Source organism: Corvus brachyrhynchos, unplaced genomic scaffold, assembly GCF_000691975.1.
Source record: "Corvus brachyrhynchos isolate BGI_N302 unplaced genomic scaffold, ASM69197v1 scaffold175, whole genome shotgun sequence".
Lineage (NCBI taxonomy): Eukaryota > Metazoa > Chordata > Aves > Passeriformes > Corvidae > Corvus > Corvus brachyrhynchos.
The window spans coordinates 4,558,213-4,584,675 of record NW_008238448.1 but is presented as its reverse complement, the minus strand read 5'-3'; the positions used below and the strand labels follow the sequence as shown (position 1 = coordinate 4,584,675).

The 26,463-nt window shown below is 39.6% G+C and overlaps 2 protein-coding genes across 3 annotated transcripts in view; one reads left to right on the top strand and one right to left on the bottom strand.

Moving 5' to 3' along the window:
- The window catches only part of YTHDC1 (YTH domain containing 1), a 20,902-nt gene extending 362 nt beyond the window's left edge, over positions 1–20,540 (top strand). Inside the window, exons 2-19 of the mRNA XM_017736737.1 lie at positions 1,254–1,380; positions 3,611–3,712; positions 4,320–4,648; positions 4,781–5,135; positions 6,398–6,487; positions 7,002–7,055; positions 7,664–7,758; positions 9,620–9,728; positions 9,828–9,945; positions 10,820–10,904; positions 12,793–12,959; positions 15,433–15,515; positions 16,951–16,987; positions 17,080–17,119; positions 17,224–17,286; positions 18,736–18,870; positions 19,488–19,695; positions 20,121–20,540. Coding sequence (XP_017592226.1) covers positions 1,254–1,380; positions 3,611–3,712; positions 4,320–4,648; positions 4,781–5,135; positions 6,398–6,487; positions 7,002–7,055; positions 7,664–7,758; positions 9,620–9,728; positions 9,828–9,945; positions 10,820–10,904; positions 12,793–12,959; positions 15,433–15,515; positions 16,951–16,987; positions 17,080–17,119; positions 17,224–17,286; positions 18,736–18,870; positions 19,488–19,695; positions 20,121–20,170 — 2,247 coding nt within the window. The 3' untranslated portion in view covers positions 20,171–20,540. The remainder of the gene's footprint in view (positions 1–1,253; positions 1,381–3,610; positions 3,713–4,319; positions 4,649–4,780; positions 5,136–6,397; positions 6,488–7,001; positions 7,056–7,663; positions 7,759–9,619; positions 9,729–9,827; positions 9,946–10,819; positions 10,905–12,792; positions 12,960–15,432; positions 15,516–16,950; positions 16,988–17,079; positions 17,120–17,223; positions 17,287–18,735; positions 18,871–19,487; positions 19,696–20,120) is intronic.
- A 1,577-nt stretch (positions 20,541–22,117) lies between these two features.
- UGT2B17 (UDP glucuronosyltransferase family 2 member B17) overlaps positions 22,118–26,463 on the bottom strand; it is a 10,363-nt gene continuing 6,017 nt past the window's right edge. For both annotated transcript variants that reach the window (XM_017736794.1, XM_008635625.2), the window contains exons 3-6: positions 26,068–26,199; positions 25,567–25,654; positions 24,710–24,929; positions 22,118–23,483 (exon numbers count right to left, since the gene is read on the bottom strand). In XM_017736794.1, the coding sequence (XP_017592283.1) occupies positions 23,207–23,483; positions 24,710–24,929; positions 25,567–25,654; positions 26,068–26,199 (717 nt within the window). In that variant the 3' untranslated portion in view covers positions 22,118–23,206. The remainder of the gene's footprint in view (positions 23,484–24,709; positions 24,930–25,566; positions 25,655–26,067; positions 26,200–26,463) is intronic.

Sequence of the window (26,463 nt, the reverse complement as noted above, 5' to 3'; positions counted from 1 at the left end):
GGTAATAGGGCCTCTCATACTGTGGTGTTCCGGCGGCAGCGGGCTCGGGGCAAGGTGACTCGAGCAGCGGGAAGAGGGAGAAGTTCGTGGGCCGTAAGTTTTACATTATCGACAGCGAGTTACAGCTGCTTGTCTTTTCGCAGAAACTGTTTGCTATTTTTATTGCGGCTTTTTATTTCTGCTTGCATCACTAGGCCGTTTTGGTTTTGGGCTTTTTTGCAGGATTTTCTGTGGAGCGATGTAGTTACTTTAGTAAGCAGAAACTGGTGTTGGAATCTTATTTCGGCGGTCAGCGGTGGTTTCTGGACACTGTGGATAAATAAATTTGACTAAGAGAAATTGGACGTTTTCAGAGTCATTACTCTGGAATAATAATCTGGGATAATTAGTCTCGAATAATAGAATCACAGCTCCTAAAACTGACTGCCGCTATACACGGAAGCCAAAAATTATCTGTGAGATTATATCAATCAATCCTCACGAGATAGCCTCTTCAAGAAGCAAAACCAAAGTTAGGTGGAGCAGATTGCCGTTTGGTGGTTGGTGCAGAGAACTGTAGAGTTACAAAAAGAGTAAAGCATCACTGGGATATTGTGGCTTGGTTTATTTATATATTATCATTTGAATTTCTGTGGAGAATATGCTTCATGGCTTCATGGAGCTCCATTTCTGTGGAGAATATGCTTCATGGCTTCATGGCAAAGAAAATATGCTTTGTGTAAAGATTTTTGCAGGATATGTGTCCACAAAATGACTTTGTCAGAGTGGTAAGAGTTTGCTGTCCAATTATTGTTGTGGAACTATATGACATGGAAAATTCCCAGTAGGTTTTGTTAGAACTGATAAATAAAATTATTGGTGGTGCTTGATCCTTAATGGTATTATTGTAAAACTGGTAGATTAGGATATGATCAGGTTGTGTTGAAACAGATCTGATTTGCCACTGTGGATGAGCAGTGAATTTGAAATGTTTGCTGTTGCCACCTATAAATTTCTATTCATATAATTATTTATCTAGTTGGGCTTGAATTTTTTTTTTTTTGTTAGTGTTTTTTAATCACTGCCAATTGTCAGGTTATATTTTTACTTTAATTTGCTTTAAATTATTTCTCATGTGAAAGGGGGGGTTATTTTGACTGAATAGCAGGTGTAGATGCACGTTTGTTTGCAACTGAACTGGAAGGCTTCCATTGGAAGATAAATGCTATTTTACCACTTAAAAAAGCAGAAATAAGGCTTGCAGACCTGTTTAGTTTGAAATCACAGGGTCTTATTTCTTTTGTGTACCAAATCAGATTTTTGCTTGGACCCTTCCAATAGATCTAACGCTCCTGGCCAGCAGAGGAAATGGCCTCCCAGGCTACCTTCCTGCTGTTTTGGGTGAGTTAAATTTGTTCGTGGAAGGATCCTACAAAAGACAAGTGGCCGGAGAACCCTGTGGGATGTATCTGTCATGGAAAGAACTCATTTGGTCCCTCCCTCTTCAGTGGTGATGGACTATAAAATACCTGTCCTCTGCCATTTTTCTGTTTCTGCTTTTTTGTTTTTCCTGATACCTCTGTGAGATAATTTAGCTCTTCAGGTTGAACACTGACAGTAGCAGTTCAGTGAGAGGAATCGTCTTGTGCGATCAGTCGAGCAGTGTATCCAATGCAAGTGAGAGACAGGAAGCAGGCTGCTGAATAAATCTGGAAATGTGTTTCTAAACAAGTCAGGTAGATGTGCATATAGAAGGGGATGGGGGAATTCATCCTGCTCCTGTCTCTTGCACCCTTGTTTAAGGTTCCAGCTGCAAATGAGGTCCATCTAACCTGGAAGGGATTTAGGAGAGAGTGTGTGTCAGACTTGCATTTCCTGTTAAATTTTCCTTTTCATTTATTTCCGAATTAGCTGATACAGGAGTCGTTTAGCACCTTTGAGTGCTACTGCAGTAGGTAGGCTAAATGTAGTTTACTCAAATATGCTGTTGCCTCACCAAGAGGGAAACAAATCTAAGGTTCAATATGTGTGATTTGAGATGGGTGATATGTTCAATTTCCTAATCTCGGTACACCTCTTTTTCGTTAGTGTCCAGTGAAAAAATCTTGTGCTCCGGACTTGCCAAGTTTCCTGTGGGCAACCAGAACGCAAGCCAGGAAAATGCATCCCATGTTTGGCAGTTGCACAGCCATGAATCTGACTCTCATATATTTATCAGCAACAGCAAGAATATTTGCTGTGGATGTATAGGTGTCTACAAACATAAAGGGCTATTCCCAAGAGAATTATGATGCAAGTTCGTGTTGCATTTAAATGCCTGGTAACTGTAAACTGCCAGGGAACGGTTTGATCCACTTCTCTCTGCACCATTTACTTTGCATTAGACACACCAGCTGAGAAGTCCAGGGATCACTTCTGCATTCCCCCACCACCAAAGATGTGGAGAAGTGCCAGCAGGAAAGTTAGTGCATATGCTGACTTCAGATTTGGTAGTATATAGTAGAAAGACAGTTGCAATACTAATTGGGGTTGTTTTTTTTTTTATAATGTGGATTATGTTTGGAGTTTTTTTAACATCAAACTGTAAAACTTCTTTTGTGGCTCAGCTCAAGATTTTGAGATAGACGAGCTGCCAAACTCAAGAGGACTGAATTTGCTGCATTACCCCAGTTTCATGCAGTACAGGAGTCCTTACCTGCATCTGCTATGGATATTGTCAACCAGCTGAATCCTTGGAGTTTGCTCTGCTTTCTTTTTCCTGAGCACAGAAAATACAATCAATCACAAAATGGAAAGAACTAAGAATTTTGGAGAAGAAACGGGAGATTCCAAAATCAATACCTTTTTTAGTTTTCCTTTTGCATGCTTAGTTCACTATTACTTTTTAAAGTGCTTGGAATATAGATCTACTGCTTTAAAGCTGGTGAATCCTTCTTCTACTAGAATCACCATATATCCCTGTTGGTTTTAAGCAAAGTGAAACAGCCAGAAACGGTGACAGATTTTAAAAGTTTTGTGACCAAGTGTGATCATTGACTGCTTCTGGCATGAATTTTCTTTAACACTTGCCCTTTGGATCAAGTTGTGGGGGTTTTTTTCAGAGCAGCTCAGAGTTAATTAGGCAGCAAATAAGTACTGCTTTCACCATTGTGTTTTTTCTATTTGTAAGTGAACCACAAAACCCACCATTCTAACACAGCAATGACAACAACAGTGGAAGAGAGGTAATTCAACATGCAAGTTTCAGAATTTTGCAGGGACACGGGTCCTTCCTCTTTACTAATGGGACTCGGACTATCTCCTGTCACCCTTTTTCTAGAATTTTATACAAGCTTTTATGTTCAGCTTTCATTTGTAGGTCATCTTTCCTGCAAAGCTTGTGTGACATGAGGAGCCAACTTGGACCTTGTTTAGAGGTCTAAATGCATCTTGTGACATACTATAGTTCTTTTATTTGCTCTGCTTGATCCTTCCAACTGAAAGTGTAGAAATAAATCAAGAAGACATCAATTTTTGCTTTGTTGCAGATCTGTAGCCCTAAAGGAAATGTTTGGGTTTGTAAATCCTAGTTCTGTCGTTTACATATCCAGACTTCTTATGGTTGGTTTTGACTTCTTTTGTGTACTTTCAGATGGTGAACTGAATGTTCTGGATGACATTTTGACTGATGCTCCTGACCAGGATGATGAGTTGTATAACCCTGACAGTGAGCAAGACAAAAGTGAGAAAAAGGGTATGTGACTTTGGTAGTGGATGTCCTCCAGGAACGTAAATGGTAAAAAATGTCTGTCTTATTAAAGTTAAAGTCTTTGAAGTAGTGGGTTTTATAACTTGATTCAAAGACTGAATGAGTTCTAAAAGTCTTTATTTCATGGACATATGCTTTTTCACCTGCCTTTCCAAGCAAACAGTCGAGTCTGTTTCCTTTTGTCTCAAGAGCAGTTGCTGAGTCTGGCTTGTTCTGAATTCCTTTAATGTTAGAAAATTACTGTCCTTTTTGGCTCAATGAAGTGAGATGGAAGTGGAGCGAAGGGGTTGCAAAGTCTGGTTCCAGCTCAGTTGTTGATTTGGCTTTAGGCCAATTCCATAAGCATTTAATTTAGCATTTCCATGTATAAAATCTAAGAAACATGTACCTTTTTTGAAGTAAAATACGTGTTTTAGAACATGAGCCGTTCCTAAGAAGCAGTTTTGAGTGTTGCTGCAAAGCCTACAACTGGATGATGCTCCCTATGACTGCAACAGGGTAATTACCTAAAATAGAGAAAGTAGGATCCTCTGTACAGTTTTTGTTTTGATACTGGAAATAACACTGAACTTGATATTTCTTTCTATTTAAGGATCAAAAAGAAAAACTGACAGGATGGAAAATGCTGAAAGCAAGAGGCAAAAACCTTCTGTGCATTCCTCAAGGCAGATGATGCCAAAACCTCCCAGTTCATCAGTTAGCAATAACAAGAGAATAGTGAGTACAAAAGGAAAGCCCATGTCAGAATACAAGACTGAGGAGTATCAGAGATCTGACAGAAACAAGCGCCCAGATGGTGATCGGAAGATGCGAATGTCAAGCAGTTCCAGGGAACCTTATAAAGGACAACCAGAAAAATCTTGCATGAGGAAGAGGGATATTGACAGGAGGGCAAAGTCTTCTACACCGGATGGTTCAGAGGTATTAAGTATTCTTGCTGCCTTATAAATAAAGAAATTTTATGAGACTTTTATAAGGCACATTCTCTTAGGACTGTGTGTGCATCCTGACAATGTTATATGACTGCTGATTCACTTTTTCTTTAAACATCAGAGAATCAGGCATGATGTGGATAGAAGACCAAGCAGATCTAGCCATTCTTCTAAAGAAGAGGTGAACTCTGAGGAATATTGTTCAGATCACGAGACTGGCAGTAGTGGTTCCTCTGAACAAGGCAACACAGAGAATGAGGAGGAAGGAATGGAAGAAGAGGAAGATGATGAAGGGGAGGAGGATGAAGAGGTGGAAGAAGATGGGGAGGAAGATGAAGAAGAGTACGAACAGGATGAGAGGGATCAGAAGGAAGGAAATGACTATGACACACGGAGTGAAGCCAGCGATTCTGATTCTGAATCTGCCTCTTTCACAGATGGGTCAGTCAGATCTGGGTCTGGTTCAGATGCATCAGGTAGGCAACATCTTGCATGCTAGTCTGAAATACCTTGCCACTGAAAGTTCAGCTACTTTTAAAAATAACCACTTCCTGACCATGTCAAAAGTAAGCTGTGGTAGCACAAGTCAGGAAGATGTTAATTATGAAATACCATAGGCAAGGAAAAAATGTACTGGAAAGTGGTAAAGCAAAATTGTGAACATCCAGATTACTGTGTTGAGGATTCATAGTGTTCTTGACTGCTTTGGCCTTGCTGTTCAGTGCTTTGAAACACTAAATTAGTATTTTCTTGGGTATCTAGTGGCTTAGTTTTCCACACAATTCATTTTAATTTGGTGTTGAGCTGTTTGGTATCCATCTAGATAAGTGACCAGGCAGACTAGTGTAGTAAAAGAACCGTATTCCTGGGGAAGGATAGTTGAATCTTAAATGGTGGCTGTGTCCAGCATAGGAAATCTAAACTTAAGTTGAAATTATTAGATGTTATGGCAAATTTAGAATGAAATAAATGTTTTAAGCAGAAACTAGAAACAATTGCTTTGTAATTGTATATTATAAGTAGTCCTAACTTACTGATGTGAAGTGCTAATGACGTAAATACTTTTGGGTTTGGCTGTTCGTTGTTTGTTTTTTCTAGGAAAGCAGCTTGCAATCCTGTTAAGATTCCTATTGTGTATCTTCCTTGTCTGAAGTCTCCATAGGTGGTCATCCTGCTTAACATGCAGCCTTTTTTAGCTCAGCTCTGCTGTTTGGAGTTAGAGACAGCAAGGTGTAACCTAAAGACAAGTTGAAGCTGTCATAACTGTTCTAAAAAGCTCTGTGGTATAACATAACACTTTCTTAAGAGTGGAAATAATTGCCTGTGTGGCACAGTGTTTTGTTTTCCTGTCTCTTACCATTTTTTTGAGCTCCGAGCAAATGAGCTCATATCACTATTGCAACACAGTTTGTGCTCAATGTTGCACATTTGGGTGAAGGCTGGAAAGAAGTGCTAACCCACCCTTACTAAAAATATAGTAATAATAAATTCTGTCTCTAAACATTGCACAGATGTACTGGATTTGTCCCATTCATCTTCCTTTTGTGAATGAAAAGCTTGAGTAACTAGCATTTGCTTCTTTTGTGCATGATAGTTTTGTGGCAACAACCACAATTTTAACGTGCAAGCCAAATGGTAACTTCACTTTTACTGATGGTGTTTTCCTGTCTCGTGACTTTTTAATCTCAACTTTTCCTGTGTTTAAGGTATGGCTTTTATTTTTTATTGTTTCTTTTAGATGAGAAAAAGAAGGAGAGGAAGAGAGCTAGAGGTATCTCTCCAATTGTTTTTGACAGAAGTGGAAGTTCTGCATCAGAATCATATGCAGGTATTCTTCCCTTTCATTGCTTGTCATTGTGACTTGCATCAAATCCTAATGTGTAATCTAAAATAAATGTAACTGGCTGTAGAGATTTATGGGGTATGTAGCTTTGTATAATTTGATATTGACTTCTGGCATGTTGTGTGTGGATACCTTTGGGGGGAAGTAGGCTTTCTTGTTACTTTAATGCTATTCTGTTGCTTAAGTGGAATTTTCACTTTTTTTTTTTTTTTTTTTTTAAAACTTGGAAGATGATGATTCAGTGACTAGTTTTCTGAGTAGGAAATTGTTCAAATACCATTTTAAAAAAACAAACCCAAATCAAACAACCCAAAACCAAAACCAAAAAAAACCAAAACAAAACACTCGTGCACATTGAATAGTATTTTTTTGTGTGTGTGGGTGCGCGCCAGAAAGCATAATTTGTCATGAATGAAAATTGTATGTGACAAGGCTGTAGAAATTGTATATTATCTCTATTAAGGCTCAATCTGAACAAATGTACTTTGGCTAAACACAGGTTCAGAAAAGAAGCATGAGAAATTATCATCTTCCGTTCGTGCTGTCCAAAAAGGTATCATTTAAATTTGAATTTTTAATGCATGCCCCATAGCAAGCCATTGTCTTTGTTGATTAAATTACCTGTAAGTAGTGATGTTCTGATATAAATCAATTTGAGCACGTCATTGTTCTGAGCATGGTAATTAAATCTTAAGCTACTTTTGCATGTGTTGAGAGCAATATGCAAAAAGTTCAGTCACTTTGCTCTTTGCAGAAGCAGCAGATTTAAAAAGGAAGTGCTTAAAACTGCAAAGAGGAACAGCATTCACCATTCTCTATTGAACAACTTGTGCTTGTTACAAATGTTACCCATCATTTATGCAAAGATTCTTAAGCAAGGAAATAAGTCCTACATATCGGAACATCACTGAATCATGCTGATTTTATTTTACTTTTTTCTTTACCTGGATATCTAAATTTTAGTTTTGGTTTGGTTTCCCCTGGCATTTTGCGCTCTGCAGCTTTGTCTTCAAGTTGGGTGGTTGACTGTGATAATACATAGATAGGAACTGGGTGGGATACTGTGTATTTTGAAGGAAGCAAACAACTATCTATACTCAAAGCAACGTGTTTGATAAGTATTTACAGTTTGGCTTATTTGATACTTTGTTTTCTTTTCAGACCAAACAAGTAAACTTAAATACATTCTCCAAGATGCAAGATTCTTTCTCATCAAGAGTAATAACCATGAAAACGTATCGCTTGCTAAGGCAAAGGTATGTTCAGTTTTCTTCAAACTGATCACTTTGTCTGTTTTCAAACGTACCCATCTTCGTTTGGAAGAGTGTGCAGTTGGAGGCGCTCTTTTCTTTATAATTTGGATCTCGGTAGATGCAGCAACAAAAGCTATGTGCCTTGGTTCTTCTGCTTCCACTGTAACCTAGAAAAGTTCCTAGACCATCAGTCATCTATCTTGGCAAGAATAGGGTTAAAAGGGGCCTTAGGGTCTGTTAGATAACATCCCAAGCCAACCTCCATTAGGAATGCTGGAGTGGTATTTTCTCCCCTCCATCAGTTCATGCTGCTGTATTCTGAGAAGGTTCAGAAGGTTGTTTGCCTTTCCTCTAATGCTATACAAGTAATTTTTGTCAGGTGATTCAATTCAGGATCTGAAGCCTTACTGTGGAAATGTATGCCTGGCAGTGCTGGTGTGAGTGAGTTCTTTGGGAGGGATTCCAGAGCATTGGACTTCAGCTGCTGAGGAATTGCATTAGGTGTCCACTGCACCACTCTGGTGGTTTTGTATTGGCATGTGTTCTTTGGAACAGGTTATAGAGAAAATATTTGATTTGCTGTTGCACAATATACACAGAGTAGGTGATTCTTTTAATGAAGATTTTTCTAAATTGGGATGGAAATTGCACTAAAACTATTGAACAAATCTCAAAGTCCTGGGTATGTTTGGTTCGCACCCCTCCTTCAAGCTTTGGGTCTGATCTGTGCAGTGAACACCATTCTGACTGGTGTTTGCTTTAGCTCTGTAAAGAAGTATATCCTTTTTTGTGCCTCATCCATGTATGGAGCTACAGTAGTATCCTTGTTCCTGAAGTTCTTGGAGTGGATGCATGGTCTTTCAGTGTAGGGGTATCAGTGCTTTGGTGTTGGACTTCATGAAACTCGCTTTTGTGGTGCCAATGTGGTAGGTTGTTCCGGTTCACAGCAGGGCTTTACAAGCAGCCAAAAGCCGTGTAATCTGACTGAAAGCTAGCAAAAACCCCAAATAGTTCTCTGGTGACTATAATGAATCACCAAAACCAGACAAACACTGATCTGAGTTCAGAGTAGGGTATGAATACATACCTTCGCTAGATAAATGTGAGGGAAGGAACGTTGTCTTTGGTAGACTGTAGATCCTATTCTGAGGCTGAAGCTTGTTTGCCTGGAAGATGAACCGAGGAATAACTCAATAAACTGTTACTCTGTAGCTCAGCTCAGTTGGTACCTTAAAACAGATTGGGTTTTATTGTGTGTGGCTACATAATGGCTGGTGAAATGGAAAAGGTCCTACTTACTAGGTGGAGATGTGAAAGGCTGAACAAAGTGGTTCAAGTTGTCTTGCCAATTTAAAGTGTTAGTCTGGTGTCTTTCATGTTGCTGGCATTTCACTGAAAGAGTTTTAAAGTCTGCAAACTGTCCTCAACAAATCTGCAATACTATACTGAAGTCTACCTGCCCACCTTTCAGTATATATTCTGTTGGTTTTTCATAATTTCTGTGTTTTATACAATAGATGAATTCCCAAAGTCACTTCAAACATGCATGAAAACTTTCACCCTTACTATTTAAGGTATCTGTCCATCATTATAATTACAATGGAAGTCTTATAGATGGTCTAAATGCGTCTTCAGTGTTCAAAAAAAGATTGAAAAGCCAGTGTTTTAAAAGTTTTAGCACAAGGCAGGCTAAAATATTTCTTGAAAGAAATGAATTTAGCAATATCTTTTTCTTTCCATTACCTTCTATTCCAGTACACTATTTTGGTCTTGTTTTCCTCATCTACATTATATATTTGTTAGCTAAGTCATTTGAGATGAACTCTTACATTTTGGTGATGGGGTGGGTGTTTTTCTGTTTTAGGGAGTATGGTCAACACTTCCAGTGAATGAAAAGAAGCTTAATGCTGCATTTAGATCAGCAAGGAGTGTTATTTTGATATTTTCTGTAAGAGAGAGTGGCAAATTCCAAGGTAAGGGAAATGAGCTGTTATCAAGGTAAGTGAAAGTGAGTTTTATGTGCAATAGCTTTTCTGTTGTATCTTTGTTACAATTCATACAAAATCCTTTAGGGTTTGCAAGATTGTCTTCAGAGTCCCATCACGGAGGATCACCTATACACTGGGTGCTGCCTGCAGGAATGAATGCAAAAATGTTGGGAGGTGTCTTTAAAATTGACTGGATTTGCAGGTAAATAATTGTGCATTTATGTTGATGTTAGTAACAAGGCATTATAATATTATTTCTGCATGTTACTCAAGTGCTGACAGCATCCTTCTGAAACTTGATGCAGCCAGAGATCTATCCTCACTGCTCACTTGAATAGACAGCTGTGGATGAAAAACCAAAAAAAAAAATCATGTAAGGACAAATCTCTTGATCTGACTGAACAAAGAAAATACTACCATTCTAAAACAACATATGAAATAGTGCAAGTATTGTAGAACATATTGGTTGTGAGCAGTATGTTCATTGATTTCACTGAGTATGTTCTTACAGAAAAGATTTTAAATCTCTGTTAAAGAAAAAAAGTTACAGCAGTCCTGTGAAACACATTGCATGGTTGTGCAAGTACTTTGGACTGCCAGAAGGACTAAATACAGGAAAAGCAAGACTTTGAATTAGAGAAAAATCTGTGTTGGAAAGGTCCTCTTGAAGCTACTGACTCCCACCTCCAGCTCAAAGCATTTCTAGCTTCACAGTTAGGTCAGTGCTCAGGGATTTATTTCAGTAGGTGCCAAGAGCTACCATATCATGTAGAGACTGATCATTGTATTTAGATGGTGAGATAATAAACAAGCACAATCTTGATATTGCACAAAGACAAAAAAATTTCTTTAAAAGGAGAACCTGTCATAGTACAGACTATATTAGTTAATACTGGAATAAGTCAAAGTGAAATCTTCAGTTACCAATATGTAGAACGTAAGAATATGTTCAGAGACCTAACAGTACAAAGAATAACAGGATTATTTTATATGTAATCTCCTGCTGTATGTGTTTTTTTAATTCTTAATAAAAAAACTGGAGGCAAAACTATAAATGGTGCCACTCGTATATTTAGGCGGGAACTGCCGTTCACAAAGTCTGCTCACCTGACCAATCCTTGGAACGAACATAAGCCAGTGAAGATTGGACGCGATGGACAGGTTTGTTAATTCTTACTTTTTCTTTAACTGACATCCTCTAGTGCTTGCTTCCAGCTTTGGATGTGCAGGAGATTTGGAATATTTTTAGATCAGTTACTTGCAGTAGAGCACTGTGGGAAAGGCACTCTGCTTCTTTCTAATGCTGTTGTGGAAGAAGGAAAAATACAGTGCCAATTCTGTTGTCATCTTTGTGATAAACAGTGTTTGCTTCAGAACTGTGATATTTTGAATTTGAAATGTAATGTGCCTTGCTTTGTATGGTGTGCAAACCATATAGCATCAGTTTTTAAGAAAAAGTTCTGGTGTTTCCAGTTGTGCTCTGCATTGCTTTTTTTTTTTTTTAATATATATACACTGTATTGCTTAAGGCATAGTCTCCCATTATAGAATATATGCTAAGCAAATTTTAAGTGGGGCTGGCTTTGTCTTGTCAGACATACCAGAGTGCAGGTATGTTGCTGCTGTCATCAAGTGTGCAAGCCATGGGTAAAATAATGGGTTCTGCTTTCTTAAAACAAGGTGGGAGTTGTATAATCTCCATACTGTATGGAAAATGTCAACTCTGTGCTGCATTGTTTTGCCCCACAGATATCTTTGCTTTGTTGTGTAGCAGGAGAAAAACAATAGTCTTGGTCTTGTTTTTAGTTTAGTGTGAACTTTAAAAAAAAAAAAAAAGGATTTTAATTAACTTAGCTTCTATTAAATCGTCGAGGAAATTTTTTTTTTGATGTTTTGTCCACAGTAGAGTTGTTATCTGGACATGGGTTTCAGCTTTTTTCATAAAACTACTGTACCGTTATGTTCTGGACAAGCATTGTCTGATGCTTGCTCTCCCTGCTTCTCAACTCTGGTTATTTCCTGAAGTGGCTGTCATTTATCCACTTATATTTGCACAACTCTGGATGGATCTCTCTTCTGAGGATGTGTACTCTGAAATTCTGCCTTTACGACATCATTTGGGAAAGTGTTCTGCAGGCCTGTAGTCACCAGGTTGAAGAAGCACTTTTTGGGATTAGTTTGCTCCTGGCTTCTGCTAGATTCATTTGATGACCCAAGTTCTTGTACTGGAAGAGGGAGTCAGCAAGTTTCTCTCTGTCCCTTTCTCCTCTAGACAACTTGCGGTGTCCAACGCTCCCACTATCTCCATCTTGTTCCCCATATCCCGCATATTTCTCTTTTAATGTAGGCTGGAGAGACCTGACCTACTCAGTCACTGCATGTAGGAATTGTTGCACTTAGTCAGTTATCCTTGGTGCCCTGCTTTGAAGCTTTTTCATTTCTACTGTCCCTTTATTTTTTGAGATGCAGGGGCACAACTGCACCCAGTAGTTAAGGTATGGGTGGAACATGAACTTCCAGTGTGATACAATGACTTTCTTATTCCATGTTCCTTTCCTAAGAATCCTGAACACACAGACTGCTTGTTTTGACTGTGGTCAGACATTGAGTTGGTATTTTCATGGACCTGTCTACCATACAATGAAGAACTCATACTGATTGGTAGTAGTCAGCTCTGTCAGGCCATGGCTTTATATGTGAAGCTGGGATGGATTTTTTTTTTCCTACGAATGTCACTTTTCTTTCTGTAATAGGTGATCATTTTCTTTGTGATGAAAAACAGTCCTCTGATTTTATAGCAAAACAGTGATGTGGCCTGTATGTCTCATGGGAAGATATGGTTACCCAGAGTGTTGGACTGTTTTATGAAAATTCTAAGTAGTGCCTAAAGAGTGAAAGGTAATGTAAGTGAATTTTGCTGTCTGTAGTGATACTGACATCTCTTCAAAGTGTCCTTTTTTTTTTTCCTTAAATGTATGTGTCAGTGTATTTGGGGAGAGTTTCATTTCTTCAGTTTATAAACCACTACTGAACTTCTAACTAATTCTAGGAAATTGAGCCGGAATGTGGAACCCAACTTTGTCTTCTCTTCCCTCCTGATGAAAGTATTGACTTGTATCAAGTCATTCATAAAATGAGGCACAAGAGAAGAATGCACTCACAACCCCGATCAAGAGGACGCCCATCCCGTCGAGACCCCGTTCGGGACGTGGGAAGGTTAGAAACGTTCTTTGGACTGATAATAGGCACATGTGTCAGAATAACGTGATGGAGGAATATGATTCGTCAAAGCTTTCCCTGCGATAAAGAAGAGAGAAAATCCTCAAATCAAGCTGCATGGACAAGTTTGTGGCTTCATTGAGGATTTCACATGGTTCCCCGGTCTGTCATTTTTCAAGAGGAAAATGGGGATCTTTGCTTTTGCAGAAAAAAGCTCTTAAAGTTCTGTCTCTAGTTTAGACTAGATCATTTATTGAGCTAATGCAACGTGTAATGCTAGCTGTAGGTAAGCTTGGCTTGATTTTGAGCAGGCTAGATGGAGAGGAGGAAATATTTATATGCCAAAAATGTGTTAATATCTTGTAAAAGCCTTTTCTTTCAGGTGTGTCTCTGGATAAGCCTTATCAAATATGGGACTTTTATAAGGATCACTTAGAATTTTGCAGAAGATGCCGCCTCATTTTGAGGATAAAATATTTAAGTTATTTTGATATTCAAGAGGAGCATTATTGGGACTGTTTCAAATTGTGTCACCGTGATGTGTTAACCCCATTGCCAAATATTCTCTAACATGTAACCACTGAATTCACACATCTTGCTGAGCTTCTGAAAACAGTAGGTTCTTTCCAAAAGGGATCAAGTGGCCCTTGGAGACCCGGCAACAAACCAAAAAGAATGGCTGTTGCTGTGTCTGTATATACAACCTTTCCAGATGCTGGCAGTACCTGTGGACTTAAAGTATTTTTAGAGGATCGACATGGTTATTGATCACTGCTATATGAACTTAACATCATTTTCCAGAAAAAAAGGGGGTATAACTTGTTACAGAATTGGAGAAGTCTTTGCAAAGAACTGATATTAGCCCATCTGCCAAACACCTTTTCCCCGTGGTAGCCACTTTGCATACAGACTGATGTATGGTTTGGGCTGAAACCTTTGGTTAAGTTTCCTTTCTGTGGAAATGTCCTGTGGTAGGTACAGAGCCCCAACAAGAGTCCCCATTTCCTTGAGCTTAAAAAAAAAAGGACATTGTAACGAGTAGGTAGGAGGAAACCTGGCAGCGCCCCCCTATTTTTGGCTTTAAAGGACTGAACACCAAGATGGCTTTTGGAGTTAAGCTAAGAGGTTTCCAGTGCAATAAAGTATATACAAGTGAAGGTTTTGCAATGGACTGCAAACTATACATATAACACCACCACACCTTCTCAAGCCTGCCAGGGCCTCCATTTATGTATGTGGCTTACAGCTTAAAGTCAGTAGTTGGACTACTATATGAACTGTTTCTATCATATTTTATACCGGTCGTAAATGCACTCTCAAAACTACAAGAAAGCGGTATGTTTATTCTTTACACCAGCTTTTATTTTCTTTGATCTGAATTTGCTGTAGATGCAACTGCTTTGGTTTTTGGGCTTTTTGCTCATACTAAAGAATCTGCTTCCATTTTAAAAAGCTTAGTAATGGGGTATGGTGGGCTTTAAAGACTGAAGTTGGGGAAGGGGGGGGGGAGAAGTCACTATTTATAAAACTAGAAGCTGTATAAGCTTGTTACTTAGCCAGCAAGTTGCACAGTAATTAAGCAATTTAAGAAAGTGTTAATGTCTTGTTATAAGGAATTATGCTGTTGGAGAGGGGGAGGGGGGCAGGAAGGGAATGGTTTTGTAGCTGCTTTGTGTTTAGAAACACTGTTACATTAGCATTGGAGTTTCCCAGTAATGGTTATGTACCTTGGAGCAAAATAAGCAGCCAGTTATCAGCTCTTTATTGAGCATAACAGCAACTGGAATGTTACTTCATAAGGAAGAGCAGAGTTCTTAACATCTCTTCTGTCAAAGACCTGTTTTTATAGAAAAGATCCCTAATTATTTTAATTAGGAAGCTTGAGCATTATTACATTGTAAAGCACACCAGTGCATTGCTGGTAAATTGCTTAGAACAGAAATTATTAGAAATAGTATCATTGGCCTTCCCAGTTAGGAAAGTCACAGTGAAAGTTGCAATTTCACAAAGCATGCAGTTTTATTTATAAATGTTATGGAAGTAGCTCTTTTATAGAATTCTCTACCCCATAGCTATCAAATGAGCCACCCTCTGCAATGTTCTGTGAAATTTTTTGTTGTCCAATAGGTTGTTTCAAAATGTAATGTGGAAAGCGTAATGTTAATGCCTAAGTTTGAGTTTGGTTTAGACAAATTTGTTCCCTTTTATTTGGTATGAAGGTACTGTTGGGTAGAGTTCCTTCCTTAACTACCAAAACTCCTGTAGACAGAAAGTAACAGTAGAGTGTATGTAATTGAGCTATTTCTGATCCTTTCAGTTCAGATTTAAAGCTATAGAATATTTTGAAGTAAATAGAATTGAGAATGATTACATTGATATCCTGGGCAGCTCAGACTATTCCTGTGAGGTATTCTGCTGTAACGAATGCTCCAAGCAACCTTGTTTAATCTTTGATATCTAATTTGTGTAGGCGTCGACCAGAAGATTATGATATTCATAACAGCAGAAAGAAACCAAGGATTGACTATCCCCCTGAGTTTCACCAAAGACCAGGTTAATATCTTACTATGAAGATTTGTGTGCACCAATTCACAAGTGTTTTCTCTTTTAGCATATCCTCATTAATTCAAAAGTAAAATATTGCTATAACTGGGATATAAAAATGTGACTTGTTCCAACTGTTGCCTGCTGCTTTAACCCACCTCTCACAGCAGTCAGTGACGCTGTTTCACTGGTTTGAGAGAGAGCTGAGTTTAACCTAGGCTGAGCTTTTTCTAAGAGCCTTGAATTGTGTACATTGCTGTGAATGATCCTTTCGAGTGCTATGTTAATGTGGGCGCAAGAATAGATCTGACCTACTTGTCAAGATGCTAATCATCAGATGAAAATGTTTGAGAAATTTCCACTTGGGAAAGTCAGCTGAGACTGCCTGACTAGCAGCCTCTGTGTGGAGATGGTGGTAGACGTTCAGTTATGTTTTCAGAGAGAATTTTTTTTGCAAGCTTTACACGAGTAAGGGAGGGTGATGTTGCACTGCATTTTACAAGAGGATCTACAGATGAGTTTGAGAAGGGAAATTTGTTCTCCAGAAATGTTTGCAATGGTAGTGCAGCAACAGCACTGGTTGTAGTGCAACTATTTTTTTTTCTTCAGAAAGCAGCTATTAAGAAGTTGTCACTTTTAGTCTACCAAATTGTGCTTCGCTTCTGTTAGAAAAGTGCATTCTGCTATTTCAGTGGTAGATTTCTAAATCTGTTAAGAACGTGCCTTCATCTGTCCAGCTTGTCTGCAAAGCCTGCATTCTTTCATGCAAAAAGTGTTGTTGCTGCTCTCCATCTTTCTAAGACCATTGTTTGAAAAACAGAACAAGATTTTTTAAAAACAATGAAGCTCGGAAGCATTATTTTACCGCAAGCATGCCTGGTGTTTTGCACCATTTTACTGATCTCTTTAAAGTTTACTTCTTGGGATTTACTGAAGCTGTGAGAATCCTTTTCCCTGTGGGGCTTTCCCAGATACTTTTTAGTTTAATTTCCTCTTAGCATTGTATCCAAAACATATTATGAATCAGTTTTAAGAGTTGCCCAGATGAACACATTCTACTGAATACACTGTTAGGAAGTAGTAACAGCCACATGCTAACTGCCCAGAGACAGTCCTCTTCAACTTCATGTGCATTCCTAATTCATTTGACTGAATTTCAAGTCTTTATTTGCACAGTTTCCCTCTTGCTTATTTGTTGGTACTGTGTACAAATTCATATGGGTTTATCTACATCACTTTTTTTTTTACTACATTATACTACTTGTCTTCATTGTCTATAAGAAGCTGTAAGTTTTCAAGAGTTATTTTAAAAGTCAGGGTAATGGCAAGTAGATGTAATTTTGTAGCTGGCACAAAATGAAAGGACACTTTCTATTGAATATAATTTTTAAGATTGTTTACTTGAGATGGTAAATTGAATTAATACTGCTTGATGTTCGAACAGGGTATATAAAGGATCCCAGATATCCCGAAGTAGACAGGTAAGGTGTGTTCATGTTATTCATTTTATGCCCTGGTAACTTGTCTGCATGGATAATTTGGATTTAGTTCTACAAATTTTTATTCCCAACAGACGATTTTCAGGAGTTCGACGAGATGTATTTTTAAATGGGGTAAGTTGTTGCATGCAGATTTTTGAGGAACCTTTTATATTCAGCTTTCTGCACTTTCAAAGAACACTCAACACCAATTTTAATATTACTGTCTTTCATTTTAGTCCTACAATGATTACGTGAGGGAATTCCACAACATGGGACCACCACCACCATGGCAAGGAATGGTTTGTGTCTTGTTGAATTCAATTTTTCTCCTTAGAATACAGCTTCTTTTTGTTTCCCTCTAAAGGAGCCTGGCATATTCAGTGTGCACTCAACTCTTCGCTTTTCCTAAAATGTATCTTCGCTGTAACAGTGTAAAAATTTTAGGGGAAAAATATTGATAGCAACTATTTTGAAATTTACTCTCAATAGTAGTCTGGCATTCTTAGTAAGCTCTGAGGAAACAGCAGAATCTTCCTTTAGCATAGACGGGAGGATGTGATCACATTCTGTATTCTGCTAAATATAGTAATTGGCTCTTGAACAGCAAATGCATCAAACAGGTGGACTTGTTGAAGAGGCTCATGGAATGGGCTGCCAGGCTCTAGCATTGTGCAGTGGCTTGCTTTTGGCTATGGCAATGAAGCATGCAGGAAAGTAGCAAAATGTGCTTCACAACCTAATTAAAATAAGTCTCCCTGTATTACAGCCTCCACTGAGATGCACTTTTTTTCCCAGTCAGATAAGCAGATATATAAGTGTATGTATCTGCAGCTATGTAGATAGTTCACTTGTATAAGTTGTGGTTTTGCCTTCATGTCTGGAGAAGCAGTCATAGTGAGGTTATTTTGGTTATATTTAGTAATAACTGTAATGAGTCTTTCGGCTCTTGTTTGTACTGGCAATGAGCAAAAAGCAATGCCAGGTGTAGAGATGCTCCTGTGGCCTCTCATTTTTCTCAGCTGAAACACAACTCCTTACAAATGAAGGAAGTGAACTAGGTTTTTAGATGGGGAGGGAAACTGTTTTTCAAACACAGTTAAGCCTCCAGAAACTCCTTTTTTTTCTTTTCCCTCCCCTCTTTTGTATGCTGTCCAAGTAGTTGTCCTAAAATCCAGCATTTCCACTTACTTTCTTTGTGACAAAAATGCAAGCAAAGATGCTTTGGTAATATGGCAGAGGAAGACCTTGCTGATTGAAGAAATGGAAGAAATCAGCCAAAATATGTCCTGTTTAAAAAAAAAACAAACAAAAAACCTGCTAGCATTTTGTCAAATAATTTGTCTTGCAAAGTCAGGTTTTTAATTTAAAATAGAAATACATTCATAAGGAACAAGTATGAGTCATTTCTGTAAGAGCTCAATGATTTGGGCAGAATTCACATTCTATATGCAAAGGTTTAAAAAACCTAAAAACAAAACAGCCGCATTTAAGTAGCAGAAGTTTTATGTACAATGTCATGTTGAGGCAGATACAGAAGGAAGGAAGGTTGGGCTTTGGGGAGGGTGTTGACCAAACTTTTCCAAGCAATGGTACAGAGGTAGTAAAGCATTCTAGCCTAATGGAAAGTAGTCTGCTGTTCAGTTAGGAGGCTGTGATCAGATACATTTAGGTGCTGTGTTTGCCATCTGAATGTTGCACTCCTTGCGTGCATTCCTTTGCTTCAACAAACTTCTGTAACTTTCTTGTAGCCACCGTATCCAGGTATGGAGCAACCACCACACCACCCTTACTATCAGCACCACGCACCTCCACCTCAAGCTCACCCTCCATACTCAGGACATCATCCTGTACCACATGAAGCGAGATACAGAGACAAACGAGTAGTAAGTGTCCCCACAGACAAAGCGGATGCAAGTCTGCAGGCCAGAGTAGAAATCTGGGGTCCAGGGGTAGCCTAACCTGAGCTTTGTTGGCTGTGATAACCTGCATTAGAGTTCCTTGGAAAGATCAGTTGTTTAGATTGACTAGACACTTCCAGCAAATTTTAAAAGGCTTTCTCTCCCTGGTGAGGTAAAGTGAAAAATTCTCAGTCTTAAACTGAGGTGTATGCTTAAATCAGCTTCCACCCTGTCCACCTCTGAACATTTTCATGCTGAAGCCCAGTTTGAATAAGGGCATGCCTGTAACCTTGCTTGTCCTCATGGACAACAAATTACTTAATCATCAGAATTTTGTGTTTTAAAACTTCTTACAGGCACATCAGAAAACAAGGCAGATTATTAATTTCTGTTAGCTGGCTTGGAAGGCTCCTTAGCTTTCAAGTCTCTTGCTGGTATCTGGCATTTGAACACCAGATTCTGCACATGGATGCTGGACACTTGTTTGGTTGAGTTTCTTTTTTTAAATACTGGGCTTTCTGAAGAGTTACAGCCAGCCCTGTAGATAAGGGAGGAAATTCTAATCTGGGAAAGAAAATAGCAGAGCTGTCCTTTCATCACAGCACGACTATGACATGAGAGTAGACGACTTCCTTCGCCGCACACAAGCCGTTGTCAGCGGTCGGAGAAGCCGGCCCCGGGAGAGGGACCGAGAGCGGGAGCGTGACCGGCCTCGAGATAATCGGAGAGACAGAGAACGTGACAGAGGCCGTGATCGGGAAAGGGAGAGAGAGAGGATTTGTGACCGGGACAGAGACAGAGGTGAAAGAGGTAGATACCGAAGATAATCTATCTGGAACCAGTGCTCACTTGAAACAAAAAAAAGCTTGTATTTTTTTGTGTGTTTACAAGTAGTACATTTTATTTTCAGCTGTCTACTTAAAGTTCGTTGTGTAGAAGGATTTATAATGACCCTCTCTATTCCAAGCATGCAGTGAACTATGAACTGGAAAAACTCAAATAGGCCAAAAATAAAATACACAAAGCTGACACTCAACTTCATGTTTCTATTGGAACAGAGTTGGAAGCAGCTAAGAATGTAGATATTGATTAATTCTCAATAAGTGTTCATCTACTTAGTGACTTCATTCTAGGTTTTTGAATACTGATGGATAACTGCCTTTTTTTTTTTTTTTTTTTTTTTTTTTTTTTTTTTTTTTTTTTTTTTTTTTTGCTTTGATGTTTTCTTCCCGTAGTTTCATATGGTTCGATGGGAGAATGCTGCTATCAAGTATGCAAATATTGAAGTATGATTTCTTTTTTTTTTTGACTGTATGGCAGTGTTGTAGCAGCCTTTTTTTTCCCCCCCCCTCTCTTCCCCCCTCCCATTTTTTAACCTTATCTGTGAAGTCAAGTGGTTTTTTTTCTGTCTTCAGTAAGGAAAGCAATATTAAGAAGACACTATTGATAATTTTTAGCCTTTTTTAAAAATCTTCCAGTGTTCAGTAACATTTTGGTCAATTCTCTTGTCTAGTCTCTTTCCAAAATGTACACATTGCTTGGAATGTTCACAACCTGCGTGCGTGGAACCTGAAAATATTGCTGTATTCTACATTGCTACCATTTTTTTTTTATATAAAAATAAATTGGTAACTATTGAAATGTTTAAAACTCCATGTCGGGTTTCTTGGTTTTCTAAGCTTGCCAGCTTCAATAGATTCCGGCAGTTCTAGGAAAAGATCTATGTTCAGAAATAGTTCCAATGTTCTTGTGCTAAGTGAAATCGATCTGAAGCCTGAATTTAGGAAAAGGACTGCTGATCTAAAAGGTAATTGCATTTGTTTCCATAGTGAAGTAGTCAGTAACTCCTGCAGCTCATCAGAGTTATTAAGGCCCTACATGTTCAACTTAACCATATGATCTTCAAGCTGTTGAGAGGCTGTCCTCAGCCACAACATACTTGTCTCAGGAATGTGTTAGTCCTGCAAGATCAGACTCTCCACATGTCTTCTTTGTAATGATCACTTAAATAGGAAATATTTTAACCTAAATGCCAATGGTAAAACTGGGAGGGGAGGTGGGGGGGGAAGTAAAACTTGTGGTGAAAGTTCTTCAGTTTATCCACCAATTTCCAACTTTCCAAACCTCCTAAGAGTAGCACTGCCATGGTGGACTTCTTCATAAACTTCCTTCAGTGTCTTCTCATGTAACAAATCCAGACTGTAGTATGTGCATTAAGCACCTCCAGCTTCACCCTGCTGGGTGCTGCAGCTACTTTTATAAAGACAGTATAGGACTGGCCACGGTGTGGCAGTTGTGGAAATGTGGGTTTTTGATCTGGCAATAATTTGTGCTCTGTTTATTTTAGCCTACAATTGCAGTAAACATCTACATGTGTTAAGCAAAAACTTAGACCTCCAGTGTGCAAGTATGTTTGGATTCTTTAAGCAGTACAACAGGCTGAATGTGTTTGGGTTCCTCAACACAGTTTATTGTGCACAGAGAGGTATTGTATTGCCTGCTAGCTGTAGGATTAGATCAGTCTGTCAGATTTAGAGTACATTCTGTGTCCAGTTGGAGAAATGCATCATAGACCATCCCTCATACTTTGGTATCTTTCTCTGCATTATATACAGACTCTAAAATGAAGAGGGGGCGTTGGTTTTGTTTGGGTTTTTGGTTTGGGGTTTTTTTTTGGGTTTTTTTTTTTTTTTGCTTTTTAAATTCAGTACTAGATAAGCCAAATTTCTGAGTAGGTTGCAGAAACAAAGCACCTCCTTACAGGGACTGTAACGCTGCAACACTTTGTCCAACTTTTCCCAACTATCCTGTTTCCAGTGTCCTTTGTTAGCCCTGTCTGACCAGTGCCTGTGCAGCATGCTGGGAGGCTTGCTGGCCTTCTGCCATCCAAACTGGTATGTCAGCAACTGGGTTACAGGGGCTCGTAGTGATCAAGTTTGGTGCAGCTGTGTCTAGGGACCCACCTGGATCTCTGAACAGAGCAACCCCTTTCTGATCTGGGGCCTTAGTGTCATGCAGTTCCCCTTTCTATTCACTTTCTATTCACTGTGCATATTCCTGGTTATGGTCCCATCATGACAACAGGAACAGTATACCAGAAATTGCCATGAGATGCAGTAGTCTTCTTGTAACCCCTCTTCAGTATGGAAACGGTTCAACTGAGCTTTTGTACATGATGTACTATGAAGAGGTTTAAGCAGACATTGAAACATGACAATGCTAATAAAAAAAGTTGATGTGGCATAAGGAATTTTATTATGTAAACAAATAATCATGTTCTGTTTGAAAACAATTCCAGAGTATTTAAAAATATCAGTTAAAATTTGAGCAGGTTCTTTCTTGAGTAAGCTGGCACAGCAGTGAAATAACCTTACCTAGAACAGGAGGCCTGGACTAGCAGCATTTTACAGGCATCTTTAACACCTGAAGAAGTACTACATTTACTGCCACTCTTACCTGACCCAAGTGCAGCACTATTTTCTCCAACTTTTCAAGCAAAGCAAGTGGCTATTGCACTGTTCCCACATAGAATGTTACTTCTTTGCAAGTTCCCTCTAGAGGTTTTCCTGCATTTATCAGTTAGCATGGCTCAGAGGCGTTTGGGGTTAGAATGGGCACGTTCCTGACAGAGGTGGTTTTCACACCCCTGCAGTGTTGCAGTTAGAAGGATGGCCCATGAAGCAGGAATTCCAGACTTAATGGAAAAGATAAATGGTTCCCAGAAAAGTAATTTTTTTATGGTCTTAGGATTCTAGTCTGCCCTCAGCCCCCAAGTAGTCAGTGCCTTTGCCACTTGCAGCTCGTGATTTTCATGATCTTGGCCCTTCAGATGGGTGCTTTTTAGGAGCCCATGGTCTCGGCTTCACTGTCCAGTCTGGAGAGAGCTATTCTGACAGGAGAGGAAGCATTTTGGTTGTGAATCAGTGATCAAGCCTGTATGACACTAGAGGATAGGACAGAGTTAAGGATAAGGAGCCTAGCTCCAGACCCACAGTACCACACAGGGCAAGGCTGAATTTATGAAATATACCAGAATATTTGAGATATTTAAAAACTTAGAGCAGCGATTACCATGGCACGGACCATGTGTGATCAGCTAAAATGGTCCCAAGAGATAAAGCAACTATAACTCAATTTTATTTAGACCAGAAGGAATTTACTGGCTAAGCAAGCAGCTCTGCCCCACAACAGCTTTGTTGTGGTGCATTCATGCTATGCCCAGCTTAAAGCATATCCTAATAAATTTGTTCACCAAAGAATGTGCATAAATGCGTTGCTGAGTTAGCCAAGGAGAAGAAAACTGCTGATGGGAACAAGATGTCTATTCTTTCTTCCTCTTTGCAATCCTGCCACATCTTCTACAGCAACATAGGCAGCACTTGAAAAGAATGAAGACAACAATGGCCGTACAGGTGAACAAGAATGCCAGAACATCCAGGGAGTGGTACTGGTACCAGGTGAGATGGTGAGCAGCTGGTCTCAAGTGCTTTGCTCCTTTGTGACGCATGACAAATTCAATCCAGAAGACAGCTCTGTCCAGAGGCTTAACGGGCTGGTCATGCTGTATCTTGGATAACTTCAGAGCATTTTCCTTATAGCTGGGGCGAAAAAAGAAGAAACCAAAGAGATTTCTCACTTATTCCTGAAACAAACCATTCAGCACCTGGCAGTCCTCTTGGAGGTAGACAGCCTTGCTTTTACTTTCATCAGTCTTATTTAAATATATTTGAAACGGGTCCAATTTATTCCTGTATGCATAAAATTAGGTTAAGAATAGTCATAGAGAAAGCCAGTATTTTCCAAAGAAAAGTTATTCAACAATTTTGCAGATACTTCTTTAAAAAAGGCAACATGGAAACGTGCAGCATTTTCTGTTCCAATATAATAGTGTGCTGATTTGGGCTAGGATAGAGTTAACTTTCTTCATTAGTAGCTATGTTTTGGATCTGTGCTGGAAACAGTGTTGAGACAATAGGGATGTTTCCCTTACTGCTGAGCTTATACCAAGGCAAGGCCTTTCTGGCTCTCACACCACCCCACCAGCAAGGAGGCTGAGGGTGCACAAGGAGTTGGGATGGGACACAGCAAGGAAAGCTGATCCCAGCTGACAGAAGGAGATCCCAGACCATGTGGGGTCATGCTCAGTAGTAAAACTAAGGGGAAGGCTGGGGAGGCCACATGTACCAGCTGCCATCCAAGGTTGTTATAGATGACCTCCACCATGGCTGACTCCCTCAGATACTAGATACTTCCACAAGTGCTGGTCCATTTGTCTCAGGAATTTGCAAGTTCTTACTTGAAAGTCCTTCACACTTAATAGGAGTTGCTGCCAAAGACTGGGGACTTCTGCATTTTTTCCAATCCCTTTTTCAGTGGCCTTATCCTTAGCAAGAGATGCCAGCCAGGCTTCCTTATCCTATAAGTCCTGACTGATAGGTATGGTAACCTAAGGATATTGCTAAGTCAGGGTAGGAGAAAGAACTGTTTTGACTACAGGCAGAGAAGACCTAATAAAACTAGAATTGTCATTCAGAGCCCCCAGAGGATTTACATTAGCAGAGAACTGTCTCAAATGCTCCTCTGAGCTTTCCAAGAACTGTTTTTCTCAAAGCAATCATAAAAATGTAGTATAAGGAAAATCAAATTACTGATGTCTCCTTTTTGAGAAATGCTGATTCTCAGAAATGAAAGATAGTTTTCATCTGAAACCCAAACTTCAGCTACTCTGCATTTTCCACTCCCAGAAGAGCCAGCAGAATTTCTGATATCAGCAGCCCAGGATTTTAATAACCTCAACCTACTGTAAGGCAAGAACAAAACTCACGTGGAATTGTGAATGACAGTGTTCAGTGCATGAACCAGGTCCTCCGTCTTCATTGTGTTGAAATCCACCTGAACTGCAGCCCCTTTTGCTACCATGTGAGCAATGTTGTCGTGCTGGTCAGCAAACATGGGAATCCCAACCATTGGGATCCCATGGTAGATGGCTTCATAGATCCCATTGGTCCCACCATGTGTGATAAAGGCCTTTGTCAAGGGATGTCCTGGAACAGGGAAGGAGAGGTGCATGTTACAGCAGCTCTGGCAGACTGCATTCGCTGGGACGTGAGCACTGCATAGAGGGGCCAGTGCACTGCTAGAGAAGGGAACAGCCCTAACCTCTGGATCAGCAGCAGACCTTGCATGCTTAACTTTCACACAGTCATACTTATTTTAACAGATGTGAATCAGCACGTCCCTCCAGACTACCCCAGAGTTACTGCAGCCCTTCTGCTCTTGTGCAGTGCTAGTTTTCACACGGTATCAGGTTCAGAACAGCCGCTGCTTCATCCTTGCTCAGGTCAAGCATTTTGAAGAATGAGCCCTGGAGATGAGCTGCAGAGGCCAAATCCAGCTCCAGAATACATCTCTACTCTTTACAGAGTACATCTCTACTTTATCTCTTTACTCCTGCCTATGGGTGCTTTTGAGCCCTTCCACACAACTGCCACCAAGCTCTGTAAGTCAGAGCCTTTTAGGAAGCTAAGGCTCCCAAGAGCAAAGCTCTGCAGCTTAAGCTGTGAAAGGAAGTTACCCACAAGCGTTACATGGTTCTGTTGCCTGAATTAACCATTCTAGTGGAAAAACAAAGGAAACCGTTTTTCCAAGGGTGCAATCCATCCCAAATAGAATCAGTCTCACCAAGCAGATCATTTTGTGGTATCCAGTCATAAATCCTGGTGTTGGAGCCCAGAGTTTCTGGTTTTTTCCCTTTGTACCTCCAGAGGACCTTGAACAAAGGAAGAATAAGATAAACATGGTGCATGTGATGTGCCTTTCTGTATTATTACGTGTAATTTAGGGCTTTATCGCAAACCCACATAACCTTTTCCCAGTAATTCAAATATCTTTGGCTCCAGTTGAGCTCTTTGATTGGTTATTATGTGCTAATTATTAAAAATGCATGGAGTGATTTTTGTATTTTGGCCTGTAGATGCACCTCCACGTGATTTGGTTCAGAGGAGGTGAAACACCAGAAGTAACTCAGCAGTCTGTCCTGAGAGAGAGCCCAGCTTCCTGGCTGTATCACATCCAGCAGGGATGCAGGTGAAGAACAGGCCACTCCAAACATAAAAGGCTCACTGAGAGCAATGGGAGTGAAAAAAACAAGGCAACTTGTTTTAGGCTTGAAAAGAAATTCACCTTTTGTGGAAGCTGGCTGAGGGCTTTGGCAATCACAGTACTTTTTTCATCACTTAGGTTGTAGACCATCGACCCAAGAGTAAATACGATGACACCATGTTCGCCTGAGCTCTGAACAAATTCTTCCATTTCCTAGGAGAGGCAGAAAACATACCAGGGGTAATTACACAATGCAGATTACACAGATTTCTGTATGAATAGAGAGCATAACCTTTTCAACTTATTAAGGAAATGGTGGTGTGAGCACCTCCTGACAGAAGGGCATGACAAAGACAGACCTGGCCCTGTGGAAAACAGTCAATTTCTCCCTAAGGAGGAGCAGGACAAGTTGAGACAGGTGACAGATGCTTTGTCTTTTTGAAAGCAAGTTTCATGATACATTTCAAGCAGCAGGAA